Below are 16,606 nucleotides of genomic sequence, written 5' to 3'. Positions count from 1 at the left end.
GTAACTCTTTATAATTTAATTGTATTTATATGCATTGCTTCCGGAAATTGCAGAATTGGAAATTACCTACACTTGCTCAAAGAAAACCCTATGAAATTCACCAAAAATTTCCAGAAAAATCCCCAAGGAATTTGCCGGAAAAATTTCCATCAAAATTACCTCAGAACCTTCAAAGCAGTTGCCAAAAGAATTCATAAAATAATTATCAGAAGGCTTGGTCCCCTTCCCTAAGGGGCTGTCCATAAACCACGTGGTCATTTTTTTGGGACTTCTCAAGACCACCCCCCCCCCCCCCGCGGGTCATTTATCCATACAAAAAATTTTATTCGTCCATACAAAATGCTCATAGGCCGAACCCCGGCCCTCCCCCCCCCCCCCCCTTATGTCCACGTGGTTTATGGACAGCCCCTAAGCATATACTATCCACTTGCCCTTTTCAAACTTCTTTGCAAGTTTGAAATCCATTTTAGGTAATGATTGTGTTTAGGTAAAAATTCAATTTTGATAGTCCCGACTTATTACCTAAATTCGGGTGTAATTTCAGGCCGTTGTCGTTAATAATGGAGTGAAGGCTTACCATACCGATGATTGGTGTGGTGAATGTTATATTTGAACAGTGTGTTGGTGACGGGATCAACCGCCTTGAATTCACGTTCACCAGATTTTGGCCACCGTACTTCTTGAATAGCAGCCACGCACTCACCAACTTTCTGCAACTCACGAGCGAAAAGGCTCACTCTTCCAGGATCATTTAGGGTCCTGGCGTCCCAGGTACATACCGAGTTTCCATTCGTAGACAGACGCTCGGATCGTATCTCCTCAATCTAACTGAAGTCAGCAGGACAACAGTGCCCTGGCTGCACTATAGCTAAGCACACAACTCTTAGCTGGCGGTATTCGTCATCGATTGACCCGTGGAAGCATGAGGTATAGGAACTTGCGAGGATCAGAGCTATTTTATCCACGTCGTTGCAAAACTCGAATTCTCTGCACAACAAGCCTTGTTGAATAATTGTATGACACGTGCTTGAAAAATCAAAATTTTGTAAGTCGTTGCGTAAATGCCTATCTTGAACCATTCATTCACGTTACTGTGGGATCCAGTGTGACTAGAACGATGTAATTAAAGGGATCTTACGTTGTCGTAAAATTTCAACGCAACCAAAATAACCACCCGATGAATACATCAAGATAACGATGTCATGCACCTTCATTACGGTCTCCGCCTTCCGTTCGTTCACCTAAATAAATAACCTGGATGCGTACAGAGTTCGTTCATATTGATAACTCATAAAACCAAAATACCCATTTACGGGGAACGAGATTCAGATTGCAGCCACAACGGTTCCCTCTATGCGCGTACACGGTGGTTGAACCTCCCCTCATCATGGCGCTTGTGGCCCACACAAAATTGTATATGAGCGCGTATGAATAAAGTTTCTCCAGCCCGGTAAGTTTTACGAGTGGCGCACTTTTATTTCATACTTTCCGCTTACAGATTACATCTTTTTTTTGCGAGCTCATTCCGCCGGAGGGAGGGTTTCGATTTCGTCGACCGACACACCTTAACACAGAGTGCACTGCAGTGTGATGACGGACGAGGGTGAGCGAGTAGCGCCGAAAATTGTAGCACGTAGTAGCACCCCGATGACACAGTTAGGGTGGGTCGTATTGCGCAAATAACCAACCAGTATTTTTCCCTGAAGAAGACTTTCGACTCAAATAAATCGTGGAGTGCTTCACTCTACCCGACGGAATACACAACACAGGAGACGACGTGAAAAAGGAAACTCCCCGTAGCATCAGCAGCAGCCAGCACCAAAGATTTCCTTCGTCCACCATTGCCATCACGCCACGGTAACGGTAGACGGCTACGACGGAGCCTGTGGCTGTGGGCGATGCGATGCGATGGCTGAGACGCCAACCAACCACCCTAAATGGCGCTCAAAGAAGAAAAGATTGGCTCCAGGCTGGCGGGCACTCTTCTATCACATTAAAGATGATGAAGCTAGTGGGAAAGGATATGGCATCGACGAGGGGGCGGAGAGGGGAGTTTGAACTACTCGCTCTATAGAAGCATGCCGAACTAGAGGAAGTGTGTACCTCTGGACTACACTGACTGCGGGGATGCTGGCTGCTGGCTGGGAGATGGTTCCGTTTTACTTATTTGGTGTTTCCGTGCTCTTTTGTCCATTTCTTTGCCACCTTTCTCACTCCGTTGCCATGACCTTAGGGAGTGTGTTTGTGCCGCTGCGGGGTTTTGCTTTTCGATAAAAGGTTCACGTCGCTTCGTCGTTGCCGTTGACGTGCTGACCGGTATGGGGCTGTCCATAAACCACGTGGTCATTTTTTTGGGACTTTTCAAATGTTGGTCGGTCAGGAGGTTCCAATCTTTAGCACTGCATATTTCAGCTCGTGGTAGGTTGCGTTGAACTATTAACAGAACTTCCGCAATCCGTGCATCTATGTTTCATGAAACATGTTGTGTTACTGTACCGCAACAGTCCTCATAAAGGGCCTCATCGAGCTCGCCCTCATCCGTCAGCCTCGAGATTTTTCGCGTATTCAATGTTTGCATCCAGTGGCTTCAGTCGGTCCTCAACCGTCGGTACCGTACATTATTGTGGATTACGGAGAGTTTTTAGTGCAGCGCATGACCATCACCAGGTAGTGGTCAGAGCTGAAGTAAGCACCATGATAGGTCCTGACAGCGATAATGACGGAGAAGTGCCGTTTATCAATATCAAAACATGGTCGATTTGTGATTCCATCAGCTAATGGTGATCTGCAGGTCGAATGGTATCGGAGACTGTGTTGGAAGAAGATGTTGGCCAATCTGGGAAACGGTAATATTGTTGAGTCGTAGGTCGTTATTATTATTATTTACTCTTTATTATGGGGATTTTTAGCCTAGGGCTGGTTCGTCCCCGTAGATAAGGAGGAGGGTGGTTGAGAGAAGGTGGAGAGGAGGGTGCTGTTCTAGTTACATAATATGTATGTTTTAACAGAGTTCACTTTGTGGTGTTCATCGTTTGGCTGATGTTGTCAAATGGTGTACAGTGTCCGTTTTGAGTCCATGGTCGTAGCAGGAGTCATCGTAATGCTAGAGGGCGTGGAAATTTCGTATTCCTTAACAGGTCCGGTGTCTTAGCTGTGGTCATATTAAGGTAAAAAGTCCGGAATCTTTCAAAAAGTTTATTTGCTGGTGTTCCCTTACCGCGTCGTTTTGGAGGGTGCTGTCGATACCGGTGATCTCGTAGGTTGATCTTAGGTGCTCCAGAGTGGGGCAGTTGATAAGGAAATGATCGACAGTATTTTATGTCCCGCACGTCTCACACTGGCGGCGGAAGCCGCCCCTTGTGCTACCCATGTCGTGTGACAGCCGTGTATGTCCCGTGCGCAGTCGGGAGAGGACAACTTGTTCTCGGCGAGCAGGTTGGTCTTGCCACGTAGTCGTGGTGTTTTTTAAATTTTTCTAAGGAACGGCTCTCTGACGGCTCACAGACCAGGCGATCCACAGTCGCTCCTTCAGCCAGGACTTAACGTCATCGCGGGGGACCTTTATCGTTACTGTCGGGCTGTTACGGCCGATGCCGGCGAGTGTGTCAGCTCGCTCGTTGCCGAGGATGCCGCAGTGATCGGGGACCCACATGAGTGTTCTTCTGACAGATGAGTCATTCAAGGCTGCCTGGATTTGCAATCGCAGACAGGGCGCTGTCGGAGTCACTAACCACAAGGTCGTCGCAGGGCATCGTGGTGATGGCTACTAATATAGCCGCAGCTTCGGATACCGAGGCTGACCAGTCCCGCCAACTTGGAGCCGTCGGTGTATCGGACTTCATGCGTGCTAAATTTTCTATTAAGAACCTCTCTGAAAGCGGTCTGAACTACCGTTGGATTGCACTGCTTCCGGAAACGAGTCTTAATGTTTTGAGCTATCTGTGGTCTCTTGGCCGACCAGCTTCTGGATCCGATCCGATGGAGCCCGGCCACTGGAGAAAGCTGGATGTTGGCCACCGCGGTAAGGGCAGAGTTCGCATTCTCTTCGAGGAAGCAAGTCTGCCCGTATTCCTTGGTCCTTTCAAGAAAGCTAACGCACCGGTTTCCGAGGGTCAGCGCGGCTTTGTACCGGAGAGGTAACACACCGGCTTCTGCGCAAGCTGAATCAGCAGGAGTTGAAGGCAGCAGTCCAGTGATCGCTCGGATGGTATTGTTGTAAATCGGCGCAAGTTTTTTCACTAGGTTGTCCTGTGCTCGGTCGGTAATCTCGATTCCATAGAAGAGGCGACTACAAATCACAGCATCGGCCACACGGCGTCGCGTGGCGCGGTCACTGCGCGTCCGTTTGCAGGATATACGGCGAATCAAGTTGACAAGGTTTGCACAACTCTCCTTAATCGCGAGAAAGTGGCCTCGGAAAGAAAGCGTTCGGTCAAGCGTCACTCCCAGGGCCTTAAGTGTCTTCCTCAAGGCGATCGTCTTTCCGTTGGCAGTGATCGGTGTTTTTGGCGGGCGGTGATTCGAGTTGCAGATGTGAAGCCTTGAGCTTTTTTTCGGGGGCGATGTCAAAGCCCGTGTTGTCAGCCCATTTGGTGACAGCATTCACTGCCGCTTTCATCTTCCGGTGGATTGTTCGGGGGTGTTTTCCGGTGACTAGAAGCAGAATTTCGTCCGCGTATACTAATAAATGCACCCCTTTCGGCAACACCAGAGAAACCCCACTCATGGCCACGAGGACGAGTGTGATCGAAATGACAGAGCCTTGAGGCACTCCGGTCTCCTCCTTCATGATCTTTGATCGGTGGTTTCCGATCAGTACCTCGAAGGTTCTGTCAATATAAGGAAGTTCTGAATAAACCTCAAGAGGTTCCCGGATACTCCTCAATCTACTAGTTGCTTGAGAATTCCAGGGCCCCAGGCTCGGTTGTAGGCCTTGGCAAGGTCGAGGGATACGATTTCTACATGTTCCTGTGCCTTCATTGCATCGTCAAGAATACTTCCGAGGCTCGCTAGGTATGTTCCTGTACCATATCCTGACCGGAATGCGTGTTGATGGTAGCCTAGTAGGCCGTTGGACTCGAGGTGCTCCATCAGCCGACGATTTGGCATTCGTTCTGCAATTTTGCAGGCACAACTATTGGTGAGTGCTATCGGGTGGTAACTGGAGGTGCTATTTGCCGATCCGGAGCTCTTGGGTATGGGGACTACAAAGTTGTGCTTCCAGTCTTCCGGTAATGTGCCGGCCGTCCATTCTTGATTGATTAACTCGAGTAGCTGTAGGTGAGATGCTTTAGCATCTGGTACTCCAGTTCGTCTGGTCCTGCTGACTTACCCTTGATCCTGCTCAGGGCGAGTTGAGCTCCGCCATGGAGAAGGGTTCAAATTCAACTTCAAATTTTCTTGGTAGTAGTGAACCGGTGGAAATGCTAAAAAGGAAAAACTGTAATCACGGCGACATTCGAACAACAAAAAAAACAAATAGGGAATCGCGCCACTTGGGCGGTGGCTTCTATATTCGTCTGTTTTCCACTATAACTCAGTCAAATATGAACCAATTGACACAACTTTTGGAATGTGGTGAGATAGGTATAGTATCTAATAAAGTACAACATTTCAAGTCAATTGGTTCAAAATTGACTGAGTTATAGTGGAAAACAGACGAATATAGAAGCCAACGCCCAAGTGCACAATGGTTTATTTTCCCATTTTCACGCTCTTAATTAATAGCTCGAAGGATTGAGGAGATAGAGCAATGGTGTCTTCGGCAAAGTTGACGGGAATGACCAGCGCCATCTTTTGACAGTTAGAGTTTTCGGATCAATCCCCCTAAAAGTGAGATACAAAACTAATTTTTTTAAATTGTTGAGATAGGGGGTTGACGTCTTCGGCAAAGTTGTAGCATTTTCGATTCCAAACAACTTTTCTGAAGACGTCAATGTTGTAATGTTTACTCCAATGGAGATAGAGGCCTGTGTTTGAAAGTTAACCCAAAAATCACGTTTTTTAAGTAAAGCATACATTTGTTGAATTTTTAGACCCATAGAGTGTTCTGCAAAGTTGTATGAATCAATAAAATACGCAACTTTGCCGAAGACATCAAAGCTGTAAGAATTAAATGAGACGAGTTAAAGATGAATTTATGATTTTTTTCATCCACTTTTAGGGATAAATATCTTTCTTAGGGGCTAAAAGGTGCAGCTGAGGATACCCTTATCAGAAAGTACATCTATAGAGCTTTTAAATAAGGGTCAGTTTGTTCGTCCACGATCGTCTACTGAGGAGATATGGCCATAATAAAAAATCTCCTTACTACAATTTAATTGCAATCAAATCTACTTTGACAGAAAAAATCATGGCTACTATGATGAAATATAAATTAAACCGACTTTCGTCTTATCTTAATAAAAGTTCATTGTGTTGACTTTCTTCGTATAAAATTTCAAATTGCTTTACAGAAGAATTCTGTTGGCTCTGTGAGAGCGTATTAAACCCCGATAAATCCTAATATTTTATTCAATTAATGGGATTTGTACTAAATAGAGGAAATCTTATAAAAAGGCAGTGGAAAACGTTTTTTAGAACAAATTTGGTATTGAAAACATTCAGGACTGTTGCGCAAATTCGTTTAGAGAAGACTATATATTATTTGATCATAGTAGCCATGATTTTTTCTGTCAACGTAGATTTGAATGCAGTAAAATCGTAGTAAGGAGATTTTTTATTATGGCCATATCTCCTCAGTAGACGATCGTGGACGGACAAACTAACCCTTATTTAAAAGCTCTATAGATGTACTTTCTGATAAGGGTATCCTCAGCTGCACCTTTTTGCGCCTAAAAAAGATATTTATCCCTAAAAGTGGATGAAAAAAATCATAAATTCATCTATATCTCGTCTCATTTAATTCTTACAGCTTCAATGTCTTCTGCAAAGTTGCGTATTTTATTGATTCATACAACTTTGCAGAACATTGTATGGGTCTAAAAATTCAACAAATGTATGTTTTACTTAAAAAACGTGTTTTTGGGGTTAACTTTCAAACACAGGCCTCTATCTCCATTGGAGTAAAAATTACAACATTGACGTCTTCAGGAAAGTTGTTTGGAATCGAAAATGCTACAACTTTGCCGAAGACGTCAACCCTCTATCTCAACAATTTAAAAAAATTAGTTTTGTATCTCACTTTTAGGGGGATTGATCCGAAAACTCTAACTGTCAAAAGATGGCGCTGGTCATTCCCGTCAACTTTGCCGAAGACACCATTGCTCTATCTCCTCAATCCTTCGAGCTATTAATTAAGAGCGTGAAAATGGGAAAATAAACCATTGTGAAGTGGCGCGATACTCTAAGTTTAACATCGGGCGTTGCGCCTAGTAGCAAAAGAAAAGTATTCCCATTCATGATATGCCCGCGATATGTGTCGTATGAGCGTAGAGTATTTGAAAGCGAAAACAGCGATAGCATGTAAATAAAATTTACACTATCGCTGTCGACCTTAGAACTATAAGTACCTGTATGGTGTAACTGAACAATATGAAAATGAAGTTGCTGGGGATTACAGAATTGATCAACACTTTGAGATGGAGAAAATGTGGTTTCCAGGAGATGCGGGTGAGATTCTAGAAAGTTTCAGAGGGGCTTTAGGATGTTTCAAAGGATTTTTAAGGGGATATCAGGGACATTTCAAGAAGTTCCAGGGTCGTTTAAAGGGGCTTAGAGGGCTTAAGATTTATTTAGGAGGTTTCAAGCGTTTTCAGGGACGTTTACATGAGCTTTCAGAAAGATTCAGAGCTCCTCTGTCGTACCTTAAAACCCCTGCAATATGTACTTGAGATCCCCGGAAGCCTCCTGAGACCGCTAGAAAATTTCCGGAATTCTCCTGATATCCATGTGATGCCCCTGAGACCCATTGAACCGCCTATTAAAACACCCTGTAAATCTGAAATGCCCCTTATGAAAATGCCCCCCATGAAACCTCCGTAACGGTCCTGCGAGCCGTTGAAATCCTCTCAAATGCCCCTTAACTGCTTTTGAAACCTCCTAAGAGTCTGAGACCCTCTAAAATTGCCTTGAAAAGCTTCCACTGAAACGACATTGAAAACCCATCCTGAAACCCCCTGAAATGCTTCGGAAATACTCTTATTCTTCTTTCGGACTCGACGGTCAACTGGAACATGGCCATCCTCACTTTAACTAAGTGTTCTTTGAGCACTGCCACAGTTATTAATTGAAAAGCTTTTATTTCCGCATTTTTGCCATTTCATGCATTTGTATATTGTGAAGAGAATACAATGATACACATATATGCCCAGGGAAGTCGAGAAAAGTTCCCGACTGGAACTGGAATCGAACCTTCCGTCTCCGGATTGGCGATCCAAAGCCTTATCCACAAGGCTAACAAGACCCCCTCGAAACACTCTGAAGCCCTCCGAGGCCATTTAAGGACAAACGTTTTAAAATCCCGCTTCAACTTGCTCACTTGTAAAAAGTTTAAAATAAGAAGATCATGTGCGCTGGTTTTGTTTACAAAGAACTTTCTGCGCTCGAAATAGTGAGTAGGTTCCAAAGTCGGCCATTGTGGCGGCCATTAAGGGATTCTAACAAGTCTGTCTTTAAAGCGCTCTTTAAACACCCTGAAACGCCTCTGAGATCTCTGGAACCACATAAAACGTTACTGACATCCCCTGAAATAAACTGTAACGCCCCGGCTTCTTATTTTTAGAATTATTTTCAGAATTTTCTCAGGGATTCTCCTTGGAATTTTTCCAGAGATTCTTCCTGAACTTCTACCAGGGAGTTTTCAAGAATTCGTATAAGGATTCCGGGAAAATTGTTCTAGAAATTCCTCCAGGGATTCTTCCTTTCTCCTCAGCTCGCTTCTGGAGTCATTCAAGCACAGAGAAACAGACGTCACGCTCTACTCACTTCCCATCAACACAGCATGATTAGCATTGGGTGGTTACGTTTTTGCCGCTAATAACAAGACGGAAAGCTTCCAGTTTGTTGCAGGCGACATGGTCGAAACGCCCTCAACGATTCACAGGAACATTAAAACACGATGAACAGATTTTGACCAACATTTGTACACTAGTAGTATTCCGGTCAATAATCACCTAAAATTAAAACATGACTGTGTGCGTGTACGCACACGAGAATGGTAGCATCGCATGCACATTTATTCATGATGCAGTTCCCTGAAGTCATTCGTGGCGCTAGTGTGCTTGTAGCTCCCAAAGTATATGAAACAAGAGGGTAGATGTATGTCTTGTTTTAGCCGTATTCGGTTTTTTGACGATGCCTTTTAATGTAATTTGATCCAAGTGTTACGTCTGTTTCTCTGTGATCCAAGTATCCCAAAATCATCCCATGGAATTCCTCCGAAACTCTTTCGTTCTCCTAGACGTTCTCTCCAGAATTTTTCTATGGATTTCTTCCAGAAACTATCTCAAAATCTTCATTAAATATCTCCCGAAACTCTTTCATAGGTTTCACTCGAAATTAATCCAGAGATTTACCCTAAAATTTAAGAAAAAAATCTCCTCCGAATTTCTAATGGATTTTTCTCTTGGAATTTCTCAGGGATTCGTGTTGTAATACTTCCGGAGGTTTTTGGTGGAGTTCAATCTGGGATTTCCTTCCGGATTTATATCCCCTGATGTTTCTTTCACCTATTCTTACCGGAATTCTTCCAGATAATGCCCTCGAAATACTTCCAGAGATTTCTTTCGAAAATATTCCAAGGATAACGTCTGGAATTCTACTAGGCATTCCTTACGGAAATTTTACTTGGATTTGTCCCGGAATTCTGCCCAGAATTTTCCCGGAGCTCTTTTTAGAATTTCGTCCCAAATTCTTCCAAGAAATTCTGCCGCATTTTTTTTTTTTTCAGAGGTTCCCCAGAGTGCTTTTGGAATTTCTTTCATAATTCTTCTGGAGATTTCTTCAGAAATTTTTCCAATGATGCCTCCCGGAATTCTGCCTGGAATTTCTCAAGGTTATATTTGGAATTGTCCAAAGATTTGAACCGGAATTCTAGCAATAATTCAACTTGGAATCATTTCACGGAAATGTTACGGTTTTCAGGGCTTCATTCTTCATTCATGAATTTTCACAGGGATTCCAAATATCCTGGAGATCCCTACACCGTTTACCGTTTACCGGGGACCGTTCACGAGTTTACCGGGGACTTGTTCCGGAATTCTTACAAGGATTCCTCCCGGAATTCTCCGGAGTTTTCTCGCGGAGTTCTTGCAGAGATTTTCTCTGAACATTGTTTCAAATAAACCTCATTTAATTATTACTCTGTTGAAAATGCTTTGACATCCATGTGCACAACAGAACATGTGCTCGATGAACAAAATCGAGTTCAGTTCTAGGCCTACTGGCGACGGAGATAGTCGAGTGACTCCGTAGCTTGAAGGAATAGAAGCGCCCGTCTAGCGAATTGGGAGTCGTGAGTTCGAGTCTCACCGGAGTACGTGGATTTCTTTTCATAATTTCAAATCTCAATTTGTTCATCGAGCACATGTTCTGCTGTGCACATGGATGTCAAAGCATTTTCAACAGTGTAATTTCCCACATGGTTTGATCAGCCAAAGCAAAATCGAGAAATTTACATTTAATTATTACTGTTTTTTTTCTTTAATTTTTCCGGGAATATCTTTGGGATTTGTTTCAGGAATTTTTTTGGGGTATTGCTTGGGATATTGTGTAAAAATATCTCCAGGTAAATTTTCATGGTATGCAAGGGAGTAGTCAGCTTTTTGGTAAGATGGAGGAGGGGGGGGGGGGGGTGACGATGCGGGGCGAGCATCCCTAGCAAATTTATACCTGCTAGCTTTTACAACTAAACGCAACACGATGAAATTCCTAAGGGATTCATTGGAAAAGTCCTAAAACAATTGTTGGAGGAAACAGTCGAGACATTTCTGGAAGAATTTCTAAAGGAATCCATGGCAAATTTTTTGAAGAAACCTTGAAGGACTTTTCAAAGTAACACACTTGTCATGGAAGAGTCACGGCGGCGCAAGTTTTTGTTGCACAGACGTCACCTTGGCTTACTTCTAACAAATAAAGACTTTTTTGCTAGAAGTAAGTCATAGTGACTTATGTGCAACAAAAACCTACGCCGCCGTGACTCTTCTGTGACAAGTGTGTTACTTGGTTTGTAAAAGATCACTCTCAAAACATTCCTACAAATCTCCTAGAGAAACCTGTGGAGTAGTTCCTGGAGAAATCCATGGATAACTTCTTGAAGGATTCCTTGGAGAAAGAAAAAAAAAAGAATCTCAGGAAACATTACTGAATCGCATGACGAATTTTAGAAGGCACTCATTAGCAAGAGTTACAGAAGATTTTCTTGAAGAAATTCATGGATGGATGGATACCTGAATAATTCTGTGGATGAACTCCTAAGGATCGTTTGGAGAAAAGTGGGAAAATATTTCTGGATACATCCCTGTAGAATTATCTTATAGAATTCTAATACAAATTGCTGGAGTTATTCCTGTAGTAATCCTTGAAGTAAATAATAGATAATAGTAGCATTTTTGATATTTCTGAAAAAGCCCCTGAATATTTTTTGAAGATATCCCGAGAAGAACTCCAGAAGGAATCACAAGCGGAATTCCTGTAGTAATCCCTGGAACAGTTTCTGTAAAAATTCCTGAGAGAATACCTGGAGGAATCGCTGGAAGAGTTCCTGAAAGAATCCCAGCAGCAATTACTGGAGGAAGTTTGTTGTTTGTTGAGAAATTCCTGAGGGAATCCCTGGAAAAACTCCTGGAGTAATTGCTGGAGAAATCCTTGGAGCAATTCTGGGAGGAATTTCTAGAAAATTTTCTGAAGAAATAACTTGGGGATTTCTTGAAGAAACCACTTTTGGGAATTCCTGGAGAAATACCTGAAGGAATCATGGAGGAGTCCGAGGAGGATTCGCTGGAGGAGTTAGTTGAAGAATCTCTGGAAGTTTTTCTGGAGGAATCTCTAGAGGAATTCGAGGAGGGGTTCCTGAAGAGATCGGAGTAATTCTTGGATAATTTCTTGAAGGAGCTCCTGGAATCATTCCTGGTTGAATTTTTGGAGGAATGCCTGAAGAAGTTGCTTAAGGGAAATCTGGAGGAATTCCTAGAGAATCCCTGTATTTCAGAAGAAATACCTGGATCAATTCTTGAAGAAGAATTCTTGGAATAATTTCTCAAGAAATCCATGGTAGAATTCCAAGAGGAATCTCTGGAGAAATTCTTGGATAAATTTTTGAAGGTATGTCTAGAAGAAATCCTAGAGAAATCCTGAATGTACTCCTGCAGAAATCCCCAGAGGAATTCTCGGAGGAATCCCTGCAGAAATTTCAGAAGAAATCCCTGGGGGAATACCTGGAGGAATCTCCGGAGAAACTCTTGGAAGAATTCCTTAGAGGAGTTCCTGGAGGAATCCCTAGAGAAGTTATTGAATGACTTCCTGGAGGAATTCGTGGAGAAATCCGTGGTGGAATTCCAGGAGGAATCCTTGGAGAAATTTCTGGAAGAATGCCTGGAGGAATACCTGAATGAATCCGTGAGAAAATTCCTAGAGGATTATTGGGAGGAATCCCTGGAGAAATTTCTGATGACATCCCTTGAGAAATTCCTAGATGAATTTAGAGAAAAGTTTTTGGAAGAATCATTGGAGGATCTCTTGGAGGAATCTCTGGAAGAATTCCAACAGGAATTTCAAGAAGAACTCTTGGAAGAATTCCTGAAAAAAAAATCCGAGGGGAATGCCGGGAGGAGTTCCTGGAACAATACATGAAATTCCTGGATGAGTTACAGAAGGAATCTCTGTAAGAATCCCTGGAGGAATGCCAGGAGGAGCTCACGGAGGAATGCCTAGAGGAAAACCTCATGAAATGCCATGAAATGAGTAATTCCTGGCGAAATGTCTGGAGGTATGTCTGGAGGTATTCCTAGTGGAATCACTGTATTCCTGGGGAAATTCCTAGAATAACTTCTAAACGCATCCCTGGAGGATTTCCTAGAGAAATTCATGGAGCAATTCATATAAACATTTATCCAGGTAAATTTTCAAGGATTGTTACGAGAATTCTTCAGGAATTTGCCCCGATCGTACCTGCACTCAAGCTGCGCCTAAGATTCCTATTTTTCAACATTAGTGCGACCCCTCCACAATGGTCGGAAAAAGATAAAGTTTGGCCAAAACTCTTTTTATGTGTTTAACCGAAGCTATAGGTTGTCTAGATATGTTGTATAGTATTTTTAGTGTTTCAAAAGGGGTATTCAAAAATTACGTAACTTCAATAATTTAAAAATCTGTATAAGTCAGTATATTCCATATTTTTTGAGTTTTTTGTTAGAAAATCAATTTGAATTGAATTGAATGATCAACTTTCGATCAAATCCAATCAAGTTTGTTCAAAACGTGTAATAAATGTGGGAAGATAAATTTTATTTCAGTCAAAGATGGGAAAAATACGTAAAATATATGAAAAAACATAAATTTTTTAAACAGCTCTAATTTGAAAACCAGCAAATTTCTGCAAAATATTTAAACGTTTTTATGCAGCCCTAGGCATGATTTAAGATGTACTATTCGAAATTGCGGCGACACGTGACGACACGAACCGTTTTTTAACTTAAAAATTACTAAAATTCCTAAGGTATAATATATGAAAATTTGAAATGTTTTGTCACATATTAATTTTGCACCATACATGCATTCGAACTGTTAAACAACAAGCTTTCATATGCTGGATAACATAAAACACGTATTACATTCTCAAAATATTGATATTTTACTTTTTTCGAGTGGTTCATTTTTCAAATTTGTGACATAGGCCACTTTGGCAGTGAAAATGTCGTTGAAATATAAAAGCCGGCATGCTTTAAATTAAGAATCATAAAACTACAATACATTAACTTTGTTATAAGATAAAATAAAGTTTAAAAATATCAAATTCGTTTTTTGGTAGTTCTGACCGCTCCTTTCTATGGAGCCCGACCAATGTGCCCTCGTAAAAATTTGTTTTGTTGCTTTCGATCTTCTACCGTGAATCCTTGAGCGAATATATTTTCGGTAACAAAGTGAGCAACCACACCGTTCTAACGCCGCAGCGATGTATACAGATCAGACGGTTTCTGATGCCATGTCCATCGGATATCGTTGTGGGACTCCTTTTCCACACAAACAGAGCATAAAATGCGATGAGCCACGGTACTGGTACTGAAGAAAACGAAACGAAACTGATTGTACGGGGAAGACGACCAGTTTGCAGTAGTAGTCCATTTCCTCAATGCTGTGAAGTTCAAACGACGACGTCGAAATGGACTAAGGAGAAACTGACTAGCGAAAGTGCTATCCGGCGACCACGTCGGAATGAATGCACAAATTTGCATCAATTTGTTTTGTTTCGTTAGAGGGTTTCGTGAGATTGTTTTTGTCTGGATAGAAAGAAAAAGATCCTTATGGAAATGAGCCATCATATATCAATAAACCGTTGATGTTGTATTATGTCTTCGCCCATAGTAAGAAGCCCAACTTGTGAAGCTGGATCATTTAATGATATTAATGCCGTAACTTTGGCTCGTAATTACTTGGTGAAACCGGCCACGGTCCGGCCAGTTCAGGTTCCTGTTGATAATTTATGACCCACTGCCAGATGACCGCGTTCTTGACTGTCTGTGCTGTTCTTGTTTGTTGCTAGGCGCAAACTGCCTGCCTATAGCAGCGGCGGAGCTAGCTGAGCAGATGATGAGTAATTACCCCAGCGAAATGATTATGGCAACCTATCATCGTTGTCGCTTGGGAATCCTCTGCTGGACAGGGGTTTACAACTGGTACTGGATTCTACACAGGATGCAGAAATGTGTTTTAGATTAGCAGGAAAAAAATCTACAAAAAATGTAGGAAATTTGCCTTAGCACAAATCTCGAACAAATGTTCCAATCTTTAAGATTTGTGTAGAGTTCTAGAGTCGTGATATAAAAATCGTTGGTAACTGCTAGCTCACGTAGTCGATCCAATAAGCGCAAGAGCAGACATGCTTACCACCGGCAAGTGGACATTGTAATGACCATAATTATCACCGATCGTTTGACCTATGTAAGAAGACGCTTCATGCGTGGGGTTCTATTTATAACCAGCACTTTACTCGACGATAATTGATAGAGGAGACAAGTGATTATTAATAGACTCAATAACCTATCTTTCAGCGAGAAGTTTCAGTTTTATTGATAGTGATAGTGATGATGATGGTGGTTTATTACGGGCTAATGACGTTGGTGGTATTGTTACAGCAAACGAAGCCTTCCATTCGCGTTTCATCCGGACAAGATGGTTTGTCACCGAACATTTGCATGGCGAATTGGCGATCCTTTTTCAAAAACTCCAGCAATCGATCGAACCACGCACAGTCCCAGTTGTTCCGCCCGCCCATCGAAATGTCCCACGTCTTGGAGAACTTCCCACGGAGGCCGTCAATTCTGGTGAGGGAGTTATCGTGCATGTAGAAGGTACTAACTTGAGGAAACCTCCACATGGATACATCCAGGGTCGTCAGCTGGTTGTCCGAGATATCGATCGATCTCAACTTCAGCAAAGAGATTTCCTCCGTTGCCGTTATACTCGTTATTCGGTTAACAGCCAAAGAAAGCACCAACAAGTCCCACAAATGCTTAAAGTCATCCAGCGATACGCTTTCGATGGCATTGTTATCCACCTTCAGTGATTCCAACTTAATCAGATGCTTCACATTCCCAATATCCGTCAACTTGTTTTTCCTCACATCCAGATGCGTCAACCGATGATCGTCCTCCGTAATCTCCAACCGCTCAATGCCATCGTTCGACAAATCCAGTATCGAAAACCGCATCGAATCGATCGGAAACACCGGGATCGCCGTGCTTCCCTCCTGGGCAAAGTTCGTAATCTTCAAGTTCGTTATGTCATACAAACTGCCGTTCAACAGCTGCCGCACATCCTCTATCGTACCATTGCGAATCCAGAGTTCACGATCCTCGTTAAAATTCGCCTTTGCCAGCGCTTGATCATCGTAGTTGCTACAGTCCGTATCGTACACGTAGAATCCCTCTTTGACGCTGAACCGATGCTGGCAGATGTACAGATGATCGCCTACGGCACCCGCACACAGCATCCCAAAAACCGCGCACCTGAATCGATCGAGGGAAATCCCTTTATTGTTTGGCTCTCAGCTTCTATCCCATGCTCGGGCGATCGTACTCACCATGCTAGCAGCAGCTTGGACATCCTGGCGATTGAAACGACTGCCAATAACTGACTGACCAACTGACTGATAAGAGGTTCAGATGCGGAAGACTCGGCGCAGCGCACTGGATGCTGGGAAGCGTTGTTTTTATTTTTAACTCACGTGTTGGGCGATAAGGTTTTATAAATAAACAGGGAGGGATGATGATGAGTGGATGCGGACTTTACCAGGCATACATAGGTCGATTGTCCTATCGATTAGAGAACTATTCAAGTTAAAGAGGTAATGAAGACTTCCGCTTGCGAGATTAGCTTTGTTTATTCCTAAGGATGACTCATTGCACAGATGAAAGTGATAGGAACGCATTTTTAGTACAGTATTGATGCC

At 42.8% G+C, this 16,606-nt stretch overlaps 1 protein-coding gene across 1 annotated transcript; it reads right to left on the bottom strand.

The window, feature by feature from the left end:
- Positions 1-15,198: 15,198 nt before the first annotated feature.
- Positions 15,199-16,379, bottom strand: LOC109414062 (leucine-rich repeat-containing protein 40). The gene is made up of 2 exons (XM_019687794.3): positions 16,238-16,379; positions 15,199-16,163 (listed from the first exon to the last, which is right to left on the bottom strand). The coding sequence occupies exons 1-2, from the start codon at positions 16,258-16,260 to the stop codon at positions 15,257-15,259; spliced, it is 930 nt and encodes a 309-aa protein (XP_019543339.3). The 5' UTR covers positions 16,261-16,379; the 3' UTR covers positions 15,199-15,256.
- Between the last annotated feature and the right edge of the window lie 227 nt (positions 16,380-16,606).

Source organism: Aedes albopictus, chromosome 1 (assembly GCF_035046485.1).
Source record: "Aedes albopictus strain Foshan chromosome 1, AalbF5, whole genome shotgun sequence".
NCBI classification, from domain to species: domain Eukaryota; kingdom Metazoa; phylum Arthropoda; class Insecta; order Diptera; family Culicidae; genus Aedes; species Aedes albopictus.
Note: the sequence above shows the minus strand (reverse complement) of the source record. Positions and strands in the feature narration are given on the sequence as shown.

Coding starts and splice junctions, on each gene's coding strand:
- LOC109414062 (XM_019687794.3), bottom strand. CDS start 16,260: ATGTCCAAGCTGCTGCTAGCATG. Junction 16,164..16,237: donor TCCAAGCTGCTGCTAGCATG/GTGAGTACGATC, acceptor CGATCGATTCAG/GTGCGCGGTTTTTGGGATGC.